Source organism: Ambystoma mexicanum, chromosome 11 (genome assembly GCF_040938575.1).
Source record: "Ambystoma mexicanum isolate Mex_15411 chromosome 11, UKY_AmexF1_1, whole genome shotgun sequence".
In the NCBI taxonomy this organism is placed as follows: domain Eukaryota; kingdom Metazoa; phylum Chordata; class Amphibia; order Caudata; family Ambystomatidae; genus Ambystoma; species Ambystoma mexicanum.
In genome coordinates, this window is record NC_090934.1 from 772,095,125 (window position 1) to 772,115,133 (window position 20,009).

The following is a 20,009-nucleotide window of genomic DNA, read 5'->3' on the forward strand; positions in this document are numbered from 1 at the left end:
CAGCCATATCGCACAACACCAGAATGCCAGAGGACGACCCCCTCTTTATCCAGAGGATAATGAAGCATTTCATGAAAGGCATATCCGTACCTTCACTCTGTACATTCAGGCCAGTGGCACCAGCATTGAGCCTAAACAGAGTTCTCACCATGCTCATGAATTTGCCCTTTTAGCTACTCTCAGAACTCCATATCAAATATATTTTAGGGAAAGTCTCATTCCTAATAACCATTACTTCTGCAAGGCATCTGTTACAAATTTGGGCTCTAGTGGCCAATGAGCTGTATTTGTGCTTCTTCCAGACATACCTGTGTTTTATGCCTAAGGTACCAATGGATTTACACATGAACTCAACAATTGTGATACCTGCATTCTTTTTGAATGTGTCTTTACCAGCAAAAGTCACCCTACAATCTTTCGGACATAAAACAGATGTTAGAATATTACATAGACAGGGCAATATACACAACTGTTCAACGCTTTTTCTCCTGCCAACAAGACAAAGGACTTTTCAAAATAGGACATTTTGCGATGGATTATATTGGCAAAATCCTTCTGCCATACTAAGGCTAATAGACCTCTTCACAGTAAAGCACACACTCTCTCTACCAGAGTGGTGGCAACTTCAGCAGCCATATGGGGATGAATCCAACTTCTATAAATTTGATGGGCAGCTACTTGGGCAGTGCTGAAAATGTTTGCCAAGCACTAATGTTTGGTTGCACAGACAAGAACAGAAGCTGGTGCAAGCACTGCTGCAGGGCCTGTTTCAATAAAATGAGCCTTTACTATCTACCACCTATACTGCACACAGCTGAATGGTAAAATACTGCTTTTCAATCTGTTCCAAGCATGTGAATCTATGAACGATCCAGTCCTGGATTAGGATTAAGATCCAGTCTTGGACCGGAAGGAGAAGTAGTTAGTGTAAAATGACACCTCCTATGTTGTAGGCAGCTTAACCTGTGGGGGCTGTTACAACAGTCGAAAGGTTGTTGTTTAAGTTTTGTACAAAATGGCTGATTATTTTAATTAAGAATGTTTTTCCAGAACCAGCTTCACCACTTACATACAGGAGCAGAGGTTTATAATTTTTACAGCTACAACTTTTAGTTTCATGTTGACAACCATGTTCAATTTCTTCAGGAACTTCTCAATAAATGGTGAGTTGTTCATCATTCAGCTGTGATTTGAGCACTGACAAGTCTTCTTCATATTTTTTATATTGATACATGGTATTTTCTACCTTAGTCACGGCTATTTCTACTTAATTTAGAATGAGTGGTTCTCCAAGTGGTTATTGGCTTCCTGTAAGGGAATGTTAACTACCCTCCGGAGTGTCTTTATCTAGTTGAGCTTCAATTGTTTCCTCTTGTTGGCGTTCATTGTCCAACATTTGGTTGTATTTTTTTAAAATGACATTTGTTATACTGCTTTCATTTGTTTTGAATGCAGCTTCAAATGAGTCATATTTACCTAATAATTCTTGTTCTTTTCTCCATGGTTTAAAAAGTTGCAGTAGGGCCATGTTATACAGTTCTCATGTGGCAGAGATGTAAATAACTTTATATGATTAATTAGACTGGGTTTGGTAAGTTTTACTCGGCTTCCTTCATAAGTTGAGACTGAATATTTGCCAGTTGTCTCATCTAGTGTGACATTGTTTTTGTAGGAGTAGTTTTGGGCTATGTCGTACAGGCAAATGTTTTCCAGTCAGTATGTAGAGGAGGTCCCAAATATGGTCTGCACTCCAGCCACTCATATCGAAATGCCAGAAGCATACTCGCCAAGATATGTGACATATAAGGAGCAAATGAACCAACAAAAATCCACAGTGGTGCTCTGTCCAGTACCCATCAGAGGTACATGTATACCTATTGAAGCGCCAATAACCAGGCAACCGTGGGCTGCAAGGTACCCACTGAGGCAACCATACCAGCAACTGATACGAAATGAAGATTACTTGCAAACAGTCCCTGAAGAGTCCCAGAGAGCCCTAATGGAAGGCAGATGGTGACAACAAATGAACACAAAAGACGAAGGAAAAACTGACACACGAGGACTAAAAACAAAGAGTAATGATGCAATGGACATATAAGAAGAAATAATGTTAGTAAACAGAGATGTAACCATGAAGTAAGATGAAAGTATGCAACTAACTGAATACATGTAAATAGGCTCGGAACGCAAGAAGCTAAGAAAGCGGTCTGCTTGCAATGCTTAGAAGAAGAATAGAGCGGCATGCACAAATTATATCTCTACCTCATAGAAGCATGCTATACGAGTGTGACTCCATTTTGTAAAGCAGAACTAAACCCAGGCTGCAAGGGGACCACCAAGGCCCAGATTCATATTCCAGCTAAAGCCAGAAGGGAAGAGTGGAATCGAAACTCAGCAAGAAGAAGCTCATGCTTGGGAATTCGAGGTCAACTCCAGGAAGGGAGGAGAGCGGCTACTCTGAAGGATCAAAACGTCAGAGCATGACTGCCAGCCAGTGAAGGTCGAGATAAGAGGCCCCTGGCAGGTGGCTGGGCTGAACAAAGAATCAAATATACGAAAAGAAGGAAAATGAAGCAGATTCACGGTGAACAGACACGTGACCAGCCAAAGGCAAAGAGGTACCAACGTCTGATGTCACCCAGAACCCGAGGATGCCATAACTTTTCCTGATAAGAACTACAGTTTCAAGGCCATCCTCAGCCAACTAGTTGACACATAGCCCTAAAGGTACTGATTGATGGAAGGGAGGCAGGGTGAATCTTGGGGCACTCCACATCTGGGTGTCCATTCTGCATGCTTCTAATTAAAGTGGTGATTTATGTCTAGGGGTATAACCCACTCAATCACAATGGACCAAATAATCTAGGGTCCTATAGCTTGTAGAACCAATAAGACGTCGTAGTTGTAGTGACGTCTATCACGAGTGATGTAGTGGGATGGGCGTAGACGCCCATCCGAGAAGAGTTATCCAATCTGCATGCTCTGTTACCATATACAGATATAGCACCTATACTTAAGTTACCTTTCCGACCAATAGAAATTGCATGACAAACTTATGAGTTTTGCACGTCAAACGATGACGAATTTTGCCCATAAAAGTTGCTGTCTGAATGAAGAAGTTGGGAGTTGAAGCGAGACAGGCGATCGCATCATTGATGATTACCATTTGTTTCCCCGTTTTTTGTACTTGTCATTAAACGGACTTCCCTTTGTCAAACCATTGAGTTGTCCTTATTGAAGTGTGTTGGAGTAAGTGAATCCTGCACCCTAACCTCCTCAAGGTGCAGCTGTCTTGTTTTACAGGTACTAGAGGGTGAGTTCTGGCCTATGGGCCCGTCAGAGGATGCTCCACACTCCTGTACACTTGGTAGCATGAGGATGGTTCGACCATCAACTATTGATTGATTAATATTAAGACACCCATAGACCGACGGCACCAAGTACCTCTAGGCCTTCGGCAATATCACGAGTCCTTCGTCATTCGGCTGAGTAGACTAAGAAGCTTCCCGTAGACAATGATAGAAGTAAGTCCATCAAATCTGCAGTAGGTCTGAAGGAACCTGCCTTTCCCAGCATAACCCTTCTCATTCCCACGGGCAGCGGGTCGGACGAAAAGACCGCAAGAGGCGGTAACAACAGAGGGGCTGGTGATCCCGAAGTTCCAGAGAGAGGAAAAGATGCGAGCGGTGAGTGAAACGATAAACTCATTACTTTGGCAAATGTCTTTTAGGCATTAGAACAAGTAAGGGAAAGGTAACGGAAGGTGGAGAAGAAAAAATAAAAGTAGTTAGATGTAGAGAAGACTGTGTGTATATATATATATATATATATATATATATATATGTATATATATATATATATATTCATTGAAAAAACTTTGTTAAAGGGATGTTATGGTTAAGTTGCGCTGCTAAAAACTTATGAAATTCAGTGAAAAAAACGTTGTTAAAGGGACGTTATGGTTCAAAGTAAAACTGAAAAACCCCTGAAATTCGGCAGTTATGGTAAGATAAGCAACCATAACTCGCGCCACCGTGCACTGCTAACACTAACACCCAGGACATCAAAAATGACATCACTGATGACATCACATGTCTGGCTCCCCCTTTTATTCCTTTACTGACATATCTAGGCCACATGGTTTTGCTCAGTAACAGTCAAGGGGCCTCATTACAACCCTGGCGCTAAGGGATTACCGGTACCGGTAATCCCTTAGCGTCTGATTACAAGGTCCCTTTGCGGGTTCCCACCTTAACGGCTGGTTTTACCAGCCGTTAAGGATTGGACCCGCAAAGGGACCTTGGTGCTAATTACGGTACCTTCACAGTACGCAAAACTATAATAAGAAAGCAGTTATCATTTCACTATTCAACATGGCAAGATTATGAATATTACACCTTCATCATGTATGCTGCACACACTGCCTATGTTTCTGCAGAAGTAGCTTAGTATACTGGATAGAACTTCATAATAGAATGCTATTTATATCAATGCATTGCTTAATGCACTAATTAGCTCATGATATTTATCCCAATGATCCTTGACAGTTTTTGGTCAGCATTATAAGAATCCCTTGTACAGAGTTTTCATGAAAAGTAAATGCACATGTGATGTCATCAGTGATGTCATCAATGACATTTGTGATGTCATCTTTGATGTCCTGGGTGTTAGTGTTAGCAGTGCACGGTGGCGCGAGTTATGGTTGGTTATCTTACCATAACTGCCGAATTTCAGGGGTTTTACTTTGAACCATAATGTCCCTTTAACAAAGTTTTTTTCACTGAATTTCATAGGTTTTTCGTAGCGCAACTTAACCATAACGTCCCTTTAACAAAGTTTTTTCACTGAATTTCATAGGTTTTTAGTAGCACAACTTAACCATAATATCCCTGACTTCATATACATGTAACATAGAACATACTGAACCCCCACGTAGTGATTTTGATGTCCGCGGACTGCCGCCATGTCCGCGGACATATCGAGAATCTGAGCGTGGTGAATGTAAATTTAAATAGTGTGCCCCATTTCCCCTTTGAAGTTGGCTCTGAAAAGAGCCGTTTTTTTTTGTTTTTTTTTACAGATGCTTGACAGACACCTGTTATTTTGTATTTTTTTTCTTGTTTTTTTTTCTTATTTTACTCCTAAAATCTTCACATAACCTTCTCCAAAGCAACCCTTACATTCCAAAATAGAAAGGCATTTCCTGTAAAAGATAAAGAGATGGCATCTTCTTTAAAATTAACAGTATTACTGGCATCACTATTCTCATTATTACAGAAGAACATACCAGCTCTAAGCATGAAGGCACACATGCCTCGGTTGATGACACACCTAGCAATGGTTTGCTGAGGACAAAAAACTGAACTATTGTCCCATATTGCCCTAGGTAGTAATCCAGAAAAAATTACTTTTGCATTTGGAAGGATCTTCATTATGGCTTGAACCAAGCTTTCCAAATCAGCCAACAAAGTAGGGGCACTGACGTTGCCCAAATGGAAAGCACCATAGTGCAAAACTACCACATGCGGACTGTTCATCGTGGCCATATCCTCACAAACTTGTACAATTCCCTGTACATTGCAATCAGGCACAGTGATCCACACCACCTCCACTCCTTTCACATCAAAGTTCTTTTCAACATGCCTGCATCGAGCGTACTGTTGTAAACCATGCACAAACATATCTCCAAGCACCAACACCCTGACTTTCTCTACTTCTGCCATCTTCACCACACACAGTCTCTTTCAACACAAATCCACAACCTCGACATCTGATTGGCTAATCCGTACAGTCTTCTTTCCATGTTGGATTTGCTGGAAAACCCCAGATGTAGCACGCCCTGTCCACGGACAGCCGCGGTGTCCGCGGACCGCGTAACTCTTCGACACCCCTTTTACCCTTTCCACTTTACTCTCGGTGCCATTCCCTCACTGCATACAGCTAAGCAGTCACACAATACGAAGAACGTCCTGAGAACACCCCCATTTTGTTTATTTTCGAACATTTCAGGACAATTATTTCATTATTCAACATATTAACATTACAAATATTATACTTTCATCTTGTACGCTGCACACAATGCTATGTTTCTCCATTAGTAGCTCAGTATACTAGATAGAACCCCATAATACAATGCTATTTATATCAATGCATTGTTCAAAGCACTAATTACGGTATGATATTTATTACAATGATCCTTGACACTTTTTTCGCAACATTATAATAAAATTCTCTAGTACACAAATTTCATGAAAAGTAAATGCACATGTGATGTCATCAGTAATGTCATCAATGACATTTACGATGTCATCTTTGATGTCCTGGGTGTTAGTCTTAGCAGTGCACATTGGTGGCGCGAGTTATGGTTGCTTAGCTTACCATAACTGGCGAATTTTAGGGGTTTTTCGGCTTTACTTGGAACCATAACGTCCCTTAAACAAACTTTTTTTATTAGCACGCAAACAATATACAAAGATGTAGTGTAAACAGCAAGTTCTCACATATGGCTTTACACAGAATGTTGCAAAGTAAGCATTCATGCTCGTTCACAGTGATGGTCAGCTGCTTCCATTTTTTTCTCGCGGCCCGGAGAAGCCCACGACTCCCAGTATAAGGTTCTATTTATTTTTTACCTTGACAGAGATTGTGCTTAAAGACTTCTTTTGAAGAAGTGTAGCAAAAACGTAAGACACGATAAAGATGACATTTCTGAAACGAAACCACTTTTGTATATTATATCACTTTGAGAAAGATCGTTGGCACACACGGAGTCGTATTTTGGGACTGCACTACACTTGGACAATGGAAAATGCAATTATAATGTAAGTAACCCTTTAGATTATTTTATACCGGAATATAATAATAGCGTGGCATTAAAGCCCGGTCAAGTTGTACTTGTTCGTTCAATGTGGCATATTGTTTTCTACCGCGCACTATCACCGCCGAATTGATCCCCTGTCATTTAGAGGGCTCTGAAAAAGGCAGACGACACAGGGTGGGTTAATAGAAATAATTTAACCGGTCTGTAGCCGGTCAAGCGCTCTACTCGCTGTGCCACTTCACTGTAGCCGGTCAAGTGGCACAGCGAGTAGAACGCTCGCTTTGACATCCGTGCACAGCTTGCTAACGCAGGTTCGAATCCCGGCACGGCCAAACTCAGCCTTTCATCCTTCCGTGGTCGATAAATGAGCACCACACACCGTGGGTAATAATAAGCAGCGCTGAGATACCCGACGGTTCTTAGCGCTATATAAATGCGAAAATATTATTATTTTATTATTAACATACTCCTTTGCACTATCTTCGCTAGCAAATAGTTTCACGCCCTAATAAATAAAATGAATATTTTTAATAAAGATCGGCTGGTGAGACTAATTTATGTTTTTTAAAACAGGTATGTTGCCCCATTTTGCCAATGTCACGATTTTCAGACTCCAGCGGATGGATTTTTCAACTGCCAGGTGCAGCTCCATGTAAGCAACTTCATGACCCTCACCATTTTATGGGACAATCGCCAAGGAACAATATGCCCTTACGCAGTACTAGCGGCTAGAAGCAACATACCAACCATTATGGTGGTCTAATGCCTCGTTGTTGGAGCAACCTTCCAATTATCAGTGCGACCATTTACTGCTTTTATCATAAACCAACAGCCTATCTACTGCAAAGGAACAGCGCGTGGCTCAAAATAAACTTTTGCTGATCGACAGCAGAGACAATTGCAAATCGCTGAATATTCTCTAAACATTTCATGTGAAATAAATGTACTTTACCAAATGTACAATCCTGCTGTTTACTTTTAAACCACAGTTTCATATTCCGAATTGTGGCGCACTGTGTTCTAAGCTGATCTAACACCCTCTGTACCGCAAAGGAACATTGCGTGGCTCAAAATAAACTTTTGGGGATCGACAGCAGAGACAATTGCAAATCGCTGAATATTCTCTAAACATTTGATGTCAAATAAATGTACTTTACAAAATTTACAATCTTGCTGTTTGCTTTTAAATCACAGTTTCATATTCCGAATTGTGGCACGCTGTGTTGTGACATAATGTGTGTTGTCTTCCGGGTTCTGTGTAAAGTCGCGTAGGACTGGAGACGACTGGGTGCGTTTGATGACGCACACTGTAACGTCAGGGAGAGAGGCGGTGAATATGAATGCTTTTATAATGTCAGGCTTAGGGGCGGGAGATATGATTTAGTGTCGCAAAAGCAAGTCACCCAGGTCAATAGCGCCAGTCATAGGATTATCACATAATGTCGGCGCACACCAGTCTGATTTATTGTTTCTTTAGTGGACAAAAAGTCGGGTGAGGCCCATAGGAAATTGTACTATCAGCGGACAAAAGGAGGGTTCGTAGAACACTTTCAACCTGACAACGAATAATACAAACAGCGTTCTCAGAACGCCCCCATTTTGTGTAATTGCAACCATTTCGGGACACCGCAAGTGTTCTTAGAACACATTCAACTTGACAGATTACAATAAAGACAGCATCCTCAGAACACCCCCAGTTAGTGTATTTACGAACATTTAAATACACCGCAAGTGTTTTTAGCTCAATTTCACCTTCCTTGCGAACAAAAAGGACACATACTCTGTCCTCTGAACACCCCACCATTTAGTTTATTTACAAAATGTCAGAACAGCCGTGTTCTCCGCGGACAAATCGAACACAAAAAAAGCATATAGCACATAAAAAAACAAAACATTGAACCTATCTCATACTCCCCAACCCTCCCCAAACACTCGTACATACCAACACACTCCACTAATACAATTTTTAATCCAAGTTTTACTGCGCTGTACGCGGTCGATGGCGAATACAAGATGGCGGGCGCCACAGAAAATCTGACGCGCCCCACGCCGTCCAATCAGTTGCATGTCCGCAGACATGACGCAAGCCCATGGGCCAATCGGGGTGCTGTCCGCGGAGCGAACAGGGACGTCCGTCCGTGAAGCGAACACAGATATCACTAATTTTTTTGCCTTACATTTTGGTCATTTTTTAAAAAACTACTGGACGGATTTACACCAAATCTGCAAAAGCACGCTTTCGGGACCAAGCCGCCGCTCCTGCCAAAAATTTGGTGTAAATCTGTCCAGCGGTTCGGGCTGTAGCCGTGCGCAAAGGTTTTTTCCCATTATGTCTATAGGAAAAAACAAAAGTTTTGGGACCCCCCTATAACTTTGCCCCCCTGGACCAAACCTCTCCAGACTTTGCAAAAACATTCAGACTGGGCTATATACTTTTTTTGCAAAGTTTGGTGAGGATTCGTCCAGAGGGAGCCAAGTTATAAGCCACCCAAAAAGTAGTCTTCCTATGGAAACACCAACTTAACCATAACTACATGGACGCTACCGCGTCCCTGTAATGTATATATATATATATATATATATATATATATATATATATATATGGTTAATGACTCAAGTATTATAGATAAAAAATTGGTTACCGGGAGGACACCCGAGATAAAAAAGTAGAGGATACCGGGAGGACACCAGAGAGGAAAAAGTAGAGGATACCGGGAGGACACCCGAGAGGAAAAAGTAAGGATTTGCCTTGTTCCTGGGCTTTAATACAGCGGTCAGAAGAAACGTGAACTCAGAGCCCACATAATAGGACACGATTAGGCTACGGTGATGATTAAAGATGGCACAAATGGAGTTTGTTTAAACCCCATATCGGGGTATTGATTAGAAGGCAGGTATATGTGTGTCCAGCTGGTGTCCTTCTAGTCTGTCAAATGTCTGTCATACGTGTCCTGTTGTATGTTAAATGTAAAGAACTGTATCATTGATTGTTTGAAATGAAGTTTGGGTTTTGTGCGGTTCTGTAACTAATAGGGAATCGCCAATGAATTGATGTTCTTGAGTAAACTGGTAGAATAAAATTTTGGCGGGAAAAGCTTGGATTGGAGCTTGCGTATTGGTGCTCGCTCATACTATTGGAAGGATAAAAACTACATAAGTATTGTTGGTAATGAAATTGAGAATGGAGGAGGTTACCCCACTTGCACATCTGTGTAAGCAGTTACCCAAGCATGTACCTAAGCTTATAATACAGTACTGAGTAGGTGAAGGGTACCGCCCACAAGATGTTTATGCCGTGGCCACAAAATGGGTCCTAATCTAAAGTCGTTTTACAACACATGACGACTTACCTACATGCCACATACACAGGCACAAAGCTAGAGAAACGCCTTGCTGTTTTAGAACTTTGGAAGATGTTCGAACAGGCGAAAGAGGAAGAACCACCCGCAGACTAGATATTAAACGTATGCACAGAGGGGGGTGAGATGCCTACCGGGCTACCAGCCCGCCGGAGCCAGTCATTGGGCGAAGTAAGTCAGAGGGACTCTACTCGCTAAGAGAACTAAAGGCAGCCACGGGGTATAGCAACCCTGCATATGAGTCACCTCCGTACAGTAGTGACGAAATCAAAGAGAAGGACCAGGAAATTAAACTTGCCTCCGCAATCCCGAGGGACAAGGAGAGACGCGATGATAAAGGGAAGGACCAGGCACAGAGTTGTGCACCTCTCGTTAAGGAGAGAGAGGGAAAGAAATGTAAAGGAAGTAAAGACAGAACAGATGAGATAGCATTCGCAAAAGACGAATGGATGGGAGGACAGGTATTATTTAAACTTGATGGAAAAGGAAGTGATGATGTGAGACCGTGAGAGAAGTCTGATGAGACGCAAAGAAGGGAGAGAGAAAAGGAGAAGGAAATGAGGGACGAAAGAATAAGAAGAAAGGATAGGCTGAAGCGAGAACTACTATATCACGAAGAGCAAGAGAAACAGCTTGATCGCAAATAGAAGGCAGCCTATGATCAGTACAGACAGAATAAGCAAAGGTTGGAAGAAGAGCAAAGAGTATGTGAGAAGAGGGTGAAGAGAAGAGGAGGAAGTTAGAAGGGCAAAGGAGCGTAGAAACGAAAGGATGAGGGAAGTAGATAAGGCTAGAGAAGAAGCGAGGAAGTGCAAGGAAGTAGATGAGGAAATTTAACGTAAACTCAGACAGAGAGCACAAGAGCTGGAATATTTGGAGCGGGAAGTTAAAAAACCCAATCCTGTTGTAGAATGGGAAGACATAGAAGAATTCTTTCCTGCAAATGACTCGGTACCAGGTACGAGTGGGACAAATATTGAGGATGACTTCGACACCAGAAGCATCAGGGAAACGATTGATAAAATATACGATGAAATGGGGCTGGAACCAATTTCCCAAGGGGGAAGGGAAGATGAGCGCTTGGAAAGCACTTAGCTGTATGACACTGTGGATGTCACCCGAAGTAGTGGGAGCAGGGGACTGTCCCTGGATAGGCTAGAAATTAGTAATAATGAAGAAGATGCAAGGATTTACGTGAACTGGGAACAATCAGCGTCCGACTCCGGTGGGGAAACGGAGGACGAGACACACGAAGAAGGGAGACAAGCGAGAAGCGGCTCCCAAGGGACCAAGGGGTACGATGGTCAGACACTAGCGAGTCCGCACCTAGGGTATCGGGGTTCGCTGCGCAGCCTGGCCGACATGAGGGAATACCCTGCGGTCAGAGGGGGGAGCCAGCACCTGCCTATGTAGACAGATTGAGGACATTGCCAGGTAGACGGCGATGCGGGAATGTTACCCCAGCAATAGACAGGAGAGCTATGGGGAAAGAGAAGGAAGACTGCACATTTAAGTTCCCGCTGCTAGAAAAGGGAGGCGCAAGACCACACTATATTCCATGGCCACACATGGATGGAGAGAACTTGAAAAACGAGCTTCCATTGCTGACTTTGCGAGCCGGGATATGGATACACGAGTTAGAAAAAATGACAGGGGGTGTCACGTTGGCTATAGGGGACATTAAAGGTCCCCTGATCTTCATACTGGGTGAGAGAGCAGACGATGTATGGAAGCGGGCTCGGTACACTGGGGAAACCATAACTAACACTACCCATGACGGAGCACCAGTCAATAATTGTATAGCAGCAGTGTGGAAAGCGCTATGAGTGCTGTAACCAGACACTTCTGATATGGGAGCTATAATGACTCAAAAAATGAAAGAGTCAGAGGATCCCTTGATTTATATCTAGAATTTTCAAGACGCGTGGGTGCTTGAAACATATGAATCTTGGACGAAATCTATCCCTGTATTCTACCATATATTGTGCCAAGGGTTGGCAGAACCAGTGCAGAAACAGCTCAAGAAATTGGTAGGAGTAGAAGCTAAACCGTGGGCCGAAATACAGTTGACAATTGCACACTACTGTAGATTGTTGCAAGAACAGAACCGAAAAAAGGAAGCAACTTGTAAAAGTGAGGAAGCGAAGCTGGTGCAAAAGAAACTCTCAAAGTATGCTCTCGAGGGAGCCATGCTGACAAACCCAGCTGAGTCAAGCACGCAACAAGCGACAACCATTGCAGAATAACCAGGGTAGCTCTGGATTTTACCCGAGGGGTAGGGGATTTAGAGGAAGAGGATGGCAGAGTAATCAGGGAGGTTTTCAGAATAATCAAGGTGGCTTTCAGAACGCGCAGATAGCCAGTCCAGCTACGCCAGATGGACAGATGGCCCGACCACCACCAGTGTGTTGGCTATGTGGAATGACAGGACATGTGGCGCATGTGTGCAGAAGCCAACGCATGTGGCAAATTGGCCAAGGGATGGGAACAGGCATGATGAATCAGCCTGCCGTCCCACAACAAGACGGTGCACAGAATCACACAGTACAGCAGCAGGTGCCAGGCTTGCAGCAAGGTACTCCTCAAGGGGTTCAACCCTCGAATATGGGGAATTTGCCACAGGGGCAATCCCAACAGGTGCCGCCGCAAATGTCACAGGGCACTAACTCCGGAGGGGGAGCCGACCCTCATAATGGGGGAAGTCCACAAGTATACAGTGGACCAAACCTATATATATAATAGGACAGCTCACGGGAAACTCTGATGTGCTCTATCCTATCAGTGACACCAGACCCTAACAGGGAACCTAGGGTAAATGTCATAGGGGGAAAGAATATTCCTTCTTAGTTGACACGGGTGCAACATGCTCGTGCATACGAGAAGGCAGGTTTTCCTTGTCCGGCCAGGCCATAGACACTCAGAGTTTTACAGGAGCTCACAGTAGAGTCCCCTTTACGGGAAATCTCCTCGACTCTGTGGGGGAATGTGAGATGAATGTGCCCTTGTTATATTCACGCCAGACCCCAGTAACATTTTGGGTCGAGATTTAATGACAAAGTTAAATATGACTATATCATTCACAGAGGAGGGCATAGAATGCTCCACTCCAGGAATGCATTAGTCTAACGTGTACAAAATGATCAGGGCATACTCCGGACGCACAGCCATGAGAGCTATACCATTAGAACCGGACGTCTTCGCATATGGCGTGCGTGTGTTTATGGCGGGATTGCCAGGCCTCGCAGATAGAACTATGAAAACCCCTGATGAGTTTCTATTCAGACCAAGAATGCCTATGCACGAAGAAGAGGGACAAGTATTTCCCTTATCGACACATATTGCAACAGTACAAGGGAAGGTAGTAATGGTCGAAGGGTACGATGATGAAGGCAGACAATGGTGTGCAATTATCGCCATTGAAGAAGTACCGAGTGACTGACGTCACCGATGATGATCTGTTCGAAGAACACCATGACTCAGAAGAGACAAGGGTGGAAGTAAGTCTCATATTTTGGATCAAAATGATCAAACGAGAAGTGCCACAGAGAATGATGTTGGCGCTGATCCGCCCCGCATACTTTGATGACGACATGGCCCAGGTGCCTGTCTCAGTATGGACTACAGGACTGTATGACGTAGGCCTCCTGAAAGGAGCAGGAGAAGTGAAAATTAAATTGAAACCAGGAGCAATTTTACCAAGTTCGCGACAGTATCCCATGTCCAGAGAAGCGGATGAAGGGATTGCGAAGACAATTTCCGCCATGATGGAGCAGGGCATCCTTGTGACGTCAGACTGCAATACGGTGATTTACGCCGTCAAGAAATCAAAGGGAGGGTCTTGGCATTAAATCCAAGATTTAAGAGCATTAAACGATATTGTTGAAGCCGAGTTCCCTATAGTCCCTAATCCATCTACGATCTTGTGTAACATACCAATCGAGGCGAAATACTTCAGTGTTTGATTTGAAAAATGTTTTTTTCTCAATCCCGCTGCACCGTGACTCACAAGATCTGATATCCTTCACGTTCAGACAAATGCACCTAAAAAGTATGAGGTTGCCACAGGGGTATTGTGAGTCCCCATCCATTTTCAACCGAGTCTTGCAAATGGACCTAGGCAACAATACAGTGTTATTTCACAGTATGTGGATTACATTCTGATCTGCAGCACCACTGAAGAACGATGTAGGCGCAATTCTATCCAGCTTCTGACTATATTGGCTGAAAAAGGATATAAGGTTGACAAGGAAAAGTTACAATATTGTCAACAAGAGGTGCTGTACATAGGCCAGCTAATCTCGCATGAGGGGAAAAGGGTCACCCCAGAAAGGCTGAAGCTATCATGAACACGGCTATGCCGCTCACGATAAAACAAATGCAGAGCTTCCTAGGCCTGTGCAACTATGTTAGGGCATGGGTCTTCGATTACAGCTTGTATACCAAGCCCTTGCTCCAGGCCCTGAAGGAGGCCCGAGCGACAAAAGAACAAATTGAATGGACTGAAGCGATGGAAGCGGGGTTCACAGAACTAAAGAGAGCAATTTGCGCGGCTCCAGTTCTCGGGAATCATAATTATGCAGATGAATTCTACCTGTTCTCGCACACAAATGGCAATGTTATGACGGCAGTACTCGCTCAAAAAACCTTGTTGGGGTACAAGCCCCTGGCGTATTACAGTGGGAATCTGGACCCAGTAATGAGAAGCTAGTTCCCATGTGAACAAAGCTTAGCTGCCGCAGCGTTCGCCATAGAGAAGGCAAGAACCATTGTAATGGGATGCTCAGGACATTATATGTTGAACACTCATTATTTGCCATATTAGAGAAACCAAAAGGTACATTGATATCTCAAAGGGCCTCTGCCTATGAGGTGATCATATCAAATCCATCTATCAAAATAGTGCGATGTAAAACAGTGAATCCAGCCACGTTCATAGCTGAACCAGTCACCGAAGGTGAGCCGATACATGACTGCGCAAACTACGAAGAATTCTATGATGAAATCCCCTGGGTAAAAGAAAAGAAAAGGCCCTGGTAGGAGGTGAGATCGTTTTCATTGACGGTTCTTCAAGAAATCGACCAAGAAGACGGACAAAGATATACGGGCGTTGCAGTAATAAAACATATGGCAAACATAGAATTTCAAGTACTCGTTAGTGCACGAATACCATCTCATTATTCAGCACAGGCTGCAGAATTATTGGCGTTGATACTCGCCATAGAGAATCATGCAGACCAGGAAGTAACGGTGTACAGTGACTTCGCCTATGTGACGTCCACAGTGCATGCAGGACTAGCGCGCTGGAAGAGGAGGGGCTAACTCCGAGCAGACGGCACACCAGTGCAGCACGCAGCCTTATTGGACAGGCTGATCAAGGCACTACAGCTCCTAGTGGGCATAGCGGTTGTGAAATGCGCCGCTCATACTCACGGGACAGATTTCGTGTCACGCGTAAATCACACAGCATACACGGAAGCCAAGCGTATGGCATCCAAAAATGAGACAATCATGGAAGTAGAAGTGGCACGCACCCATGAGCGTATGATGATAGCTCGAGCCACACCAGAGGCTTATAGTAATATGGGGCAAACTGAATTGATGGAGCTACAAGGGGATGCACCACAGGACGAAAAGAACCTGTGGAAACGACGAGGGTGTTCTTTGAACCCCTCGGACGGATTGTGGAGGCAAGACAGCACTGGTAAACCAGTAATGCCTGTAGCCCTACTAAAGATATCACTAGAACAATTACACTACCCGTTCCGTATGACAAAAGAAAATCTAGCCGCAACTCTCGCAGAAGACTGGTTTATACCGAATTGAGCAGAGCAGGTTGCATTTTTTATAGTGAACTGCATAATTTGCCAGCAGTTCACAGCTGGGCACACATTAAAAGTAGTGAGAGGAGTCATCCCCCGGCCAAATGGGCCATTTTCAGCACTTGCACATCGATTATCTCGACATGATTCAAGTGTGCAACTGGTACAGGTACTTAATTGTAGTGGTGTGTCCATTCTCTAGATGGATAAAAGCAGGTCCCTGTACACACCCAGACTCAACCTATGCTGCCAAATTCCTGGTAAGGGAAGTATTCCCTAGATGGGGGTGTGTGAGGTGATGAGATCAGATAATGGGGCTCGTTTTGTAAATACAGTTTTTGAACAGATTAGCTTGTTGCTTGGTATAAAGCACAAATTCTTGTCGATGTATCATCCAGAGGGAAATGGTATATGCGAGAGGCTCAACGGTTTGCTAAAGGAAAGGATAGCCAAGTTGAAGCTTACTCTAAAAAAGGGATGGCTGCACTGTCTACCACTGGCATTGTATGCACTTCGGAACCAACCAGGCTCTGACCATCATCTCACACCGCACGAGTCACGCGAAGGAGAATGAGGACCCCCCCTACCCCTCGAGATAGAGCCAGATGTGATGCCCAGTCTACCCGAGAAGTCCTGGGAACCGAATTGTCAGAATATCTGAACTGCATGACATCAAGCCTCGCTGTAATTTCAGACCAACTGCAGCGATGACGAAAAGGGTGCTGCATAACACCAGACCCAGAGGGAGATGCTGAAACAGACGCAGCTCAAGGACTACGTACGCCAATCATCTTCCCTGGTGACACAGTTCTTGTGAGAAACCACACAAGGAAAAGGTGGGACGAGCCAAGATTGAACGGCCCGTTCATCGCGGAGGACTGCACTCCCTCATCCGTGAAACTGCAAGACAGGAGAGCTTGGATCTTCCTAAATGACATTAAACCTTTTATCGGTGAGATCCCCTTAGCTGCACCTCACCACGAAGAACCTACAGACAACGGGGAGGATCCTCACCACCTGCAGACGACAGCTATGATGAGGAAGGAGGACGCATGAGCAGGAAAACCAAGACAAAAAACCCGGATGCAAGTTGTGGCTTAAAACTGGACAGTTCCTTCAAGCAAAGGGAGATAAGACATAATGAACACTCTGTGCATTCTAGTTGCAGGGTAAAGAAGAGAATCGCACATCTAAGCCACAACACACTGGTGATACGAACTTTTGAATCAAGCCATAGCCAAGCCTTATTAGTAAACGAGACTTTGATGAACTAAGAACAAAAGTTAAGAACATCACACGTCACCTGAATCAACCAACACCCAGATTTTGTTTTGCAGAACGTATGGCATCCCCCAACAGGAATATCACAAGAGATGTGCTGTCCTGTTTTCAGTTAATACTGGAGACATGTCCATTACTTGTAGCGAGAATTACCAGCGTCACAGACTTTGTCCAAAATCCTGCCAACAAGCAGGTGATCTGGCAACTACTGACTGTCATCACAGAAGCCTTCATTGTCCTACCGGAGTACGGGAATATAGACACAGATGCTTCCTCCACAAGTGATAATAGATGAACTCACTTATACGCTTTTCTTTCGCATCATAGAGGAGTGCCTAGGACTCATCGGGAGAACCACGGATACCCTAACAATGAATACCTGAACCAAGTGTGGATCAAGCTAAACTACGTGGTCGCAATCCACGCAGCAGGAAAGTGCAGAGACTGTTCTCATCAAAAGAAAGGCCTGTGATCCAGAACCCAGCCAAGCAGGACAAACGTCCCTGTCACCCAAGGACAGTCGCCTGGCGCACAATGTCGTGTTCCGTCTAGTCACTGACTCTCCAGAAATGGTGGGGAGGCCTGCAGATATTGACGTCATCACCTTCCGCAGAGACCCAGCTAATGCCGCACATATGGTCACACTCCTCCATGGTATCATGCCTCAGATGGAGCTGTCCAAAGTTCAGCGAGAGTATCTGCGAAGATTCCAGTGAAACTGTCCGCCGTGGGACAGATCGAGAAGAGCAAGGAAGAGAACTTCACCACTTGTTTTTATTTTTTTACATTTTTTCCAGGTTTCCATGTTTTCAATTTTTTCCCAGTTTTTCCAGTGTTTACCATTTTTCCATTTTTTTCCAATGTTTCCATTATTTCACATTTAAACAAGATTTCAGCATGTCTTCCGGACTAAGGCAAATTCAGTGGGTGGACTGGAAATTGAACTATTTTGAATATGCTCAATGAGTGTGACTCACCAAAGACGCTAGTCTAATCTTTTTCCATAGTCTAGCAAGGGAACTACATCCCACAACCAGAGACAATCGTCACCCTCGAGAGGGGAGACTCTTACGAAGCACAAGACACTTTACGTTCAAGACCTCCTGAAAGACTATAATGGAGTAAATAAAAAGAAGAGATCTTTATAGAACTTTTACTATTGATATGATTGAAATGGGGGCCCAGAACAGTAACCTAGTCCTCCCACAAGCGAAGGGGCGCCCCACAATTCCCTGGATGAATATGCTGCAAATTGTCTTATCGAACGATAATGTGCATATATATAGTTATTATTACTGTTTTTCTGTCATTAACAATCAGAACTGCATTCTTCATTGGTGCACGAAGCACTCCAATTTAAGGTACGTATGAATCACACGAAAGCACCCAGACCCTATATAGTCATTCCGATTCCTAGAAAATCTGACGATAAAGTAAACAAACTAAAAGTTAAATGTAATTAGCAGTGATTCATACACATTTGAGGTAACAAATGAAGAGAAAAGCTGGAGACAGGGTCAGCGCGGAATGAATGAAAACGTAGCAATGACCACTACACGCACGCACACACACACACAAACTGAATGCACACAAACAAGGGCAAGTGTCAATGGCTACAGAACCTCGAATGATGTTAACAGAAAATAAGAGACAGCCTACCGAACAACCAGTTCCAGAAAATAGTGGAAGCAACCAAGAGGAAGCAAGCGAAAGGCCAACTGAAAAGGATATAACCAAAGCACTCAAGAAGACAGAGACTGCTACAAAAAATGTGCTGCAAAGACACAAATGCTGATAGACCATTTGTTCCCGTTTATAGCCAGAGCAAAGAAAGTGCATAAGGAGCTGAAAAATAGAACCACAGTGACTATTGCAGCAAGCACATCAGTTCCCACGAGCACCAGGCCCACGATGAGGCCACAAGTTGGACAGACGATACACAGATGGTGGTTAAAAGATCCCCACGGGAGAATGCAAGAGGAAAAGAAGAGACACACAAAACCGTCTCCTACCACAGTGATACAGGTAATGAAGTCTGCTCCTCCAACAAGCATTCCTGAGAATCCTCCAGCAAGAAAAAGTCACATAGACGCATTTAGAGACATAGTTATAGCTAACTACAAAAGAACAAAGGAAAAGACTCAAGAGAAACTCACATGTAGACAACAATGAACTAAACGATTACCTGGACGGCACAGCACATGTAGGAAATAACATTTGGTACCAACACATGAAAGAGGTCGGAAGAAGCTGACAGAGAATGCTACGTCTGCGCACTCCTACCGTACAGCATGGGAAAATCCAAGATCTTCGTGACTGTAGAAATTGATGTCCAGACAGCGCACTGTATGTCGCACGTAGCCATGTGCAAGACCAGAGGCCAGTTCATGGGCATTGATGCCTCCCTGAAATGGGCAACTGAAGCAACGGATCCTGATGAGGATGATTATGTTCAAGACATAAAGACAAGAAACAGAGCTCATACTAAGAATCATGTAATCATGTACGAGAACCCTGGAGTAAAAGGGCAGGAATTAGATGGGAAGTGAATCAGAAACTAAATACCCAAGGAAAAACTCCAGAGGAGACCCGAAGTTGGAAGAAAAGAGACCAAATGCAGATTTGGGGGACAGTGCTTTCACCAGACGGATGGGAGAAAGGAGTAGTGATCTGCAGAGCCTGGATGGTCATTGGTCAATACGAACCTACCATCAACATAGTGCGGAACAG

The 20,009-nt window shown here is 43.9% G+C and overlaps 1 protein-coding gene across 5 annotated transcripts in view; it reads left to right on the forward strand.

The window, feature by feature from the left end:
* DENND5A (DENN domain containing 5A) overlaps positions 1–20,009 on the forward strand; it is a 2,487,481-nt gene that overhangs the window by 2,124,765 nt on the left and 342,707 nt on the right. Inside the window, exon 22 of one of the 5 annotated variants that reach the window (XM_069623676.1) lies at positions 7,394–7,861. The exons of the other annotated variants lie outside the window; for them this stretch is intronic. Within the exon in view, the coding sequence (XP_069479777.1) occupies positions 7,394–7,552 (159 nt within the window). The 3' untranslated portion in view covers positions 7,553–7,861. Of the gene's footprint in view, positions 1–7,393; positions 7,862–20,009 lie in introns of those variants that run through there. 5 annotated transcript variants of the gene reach the window in all.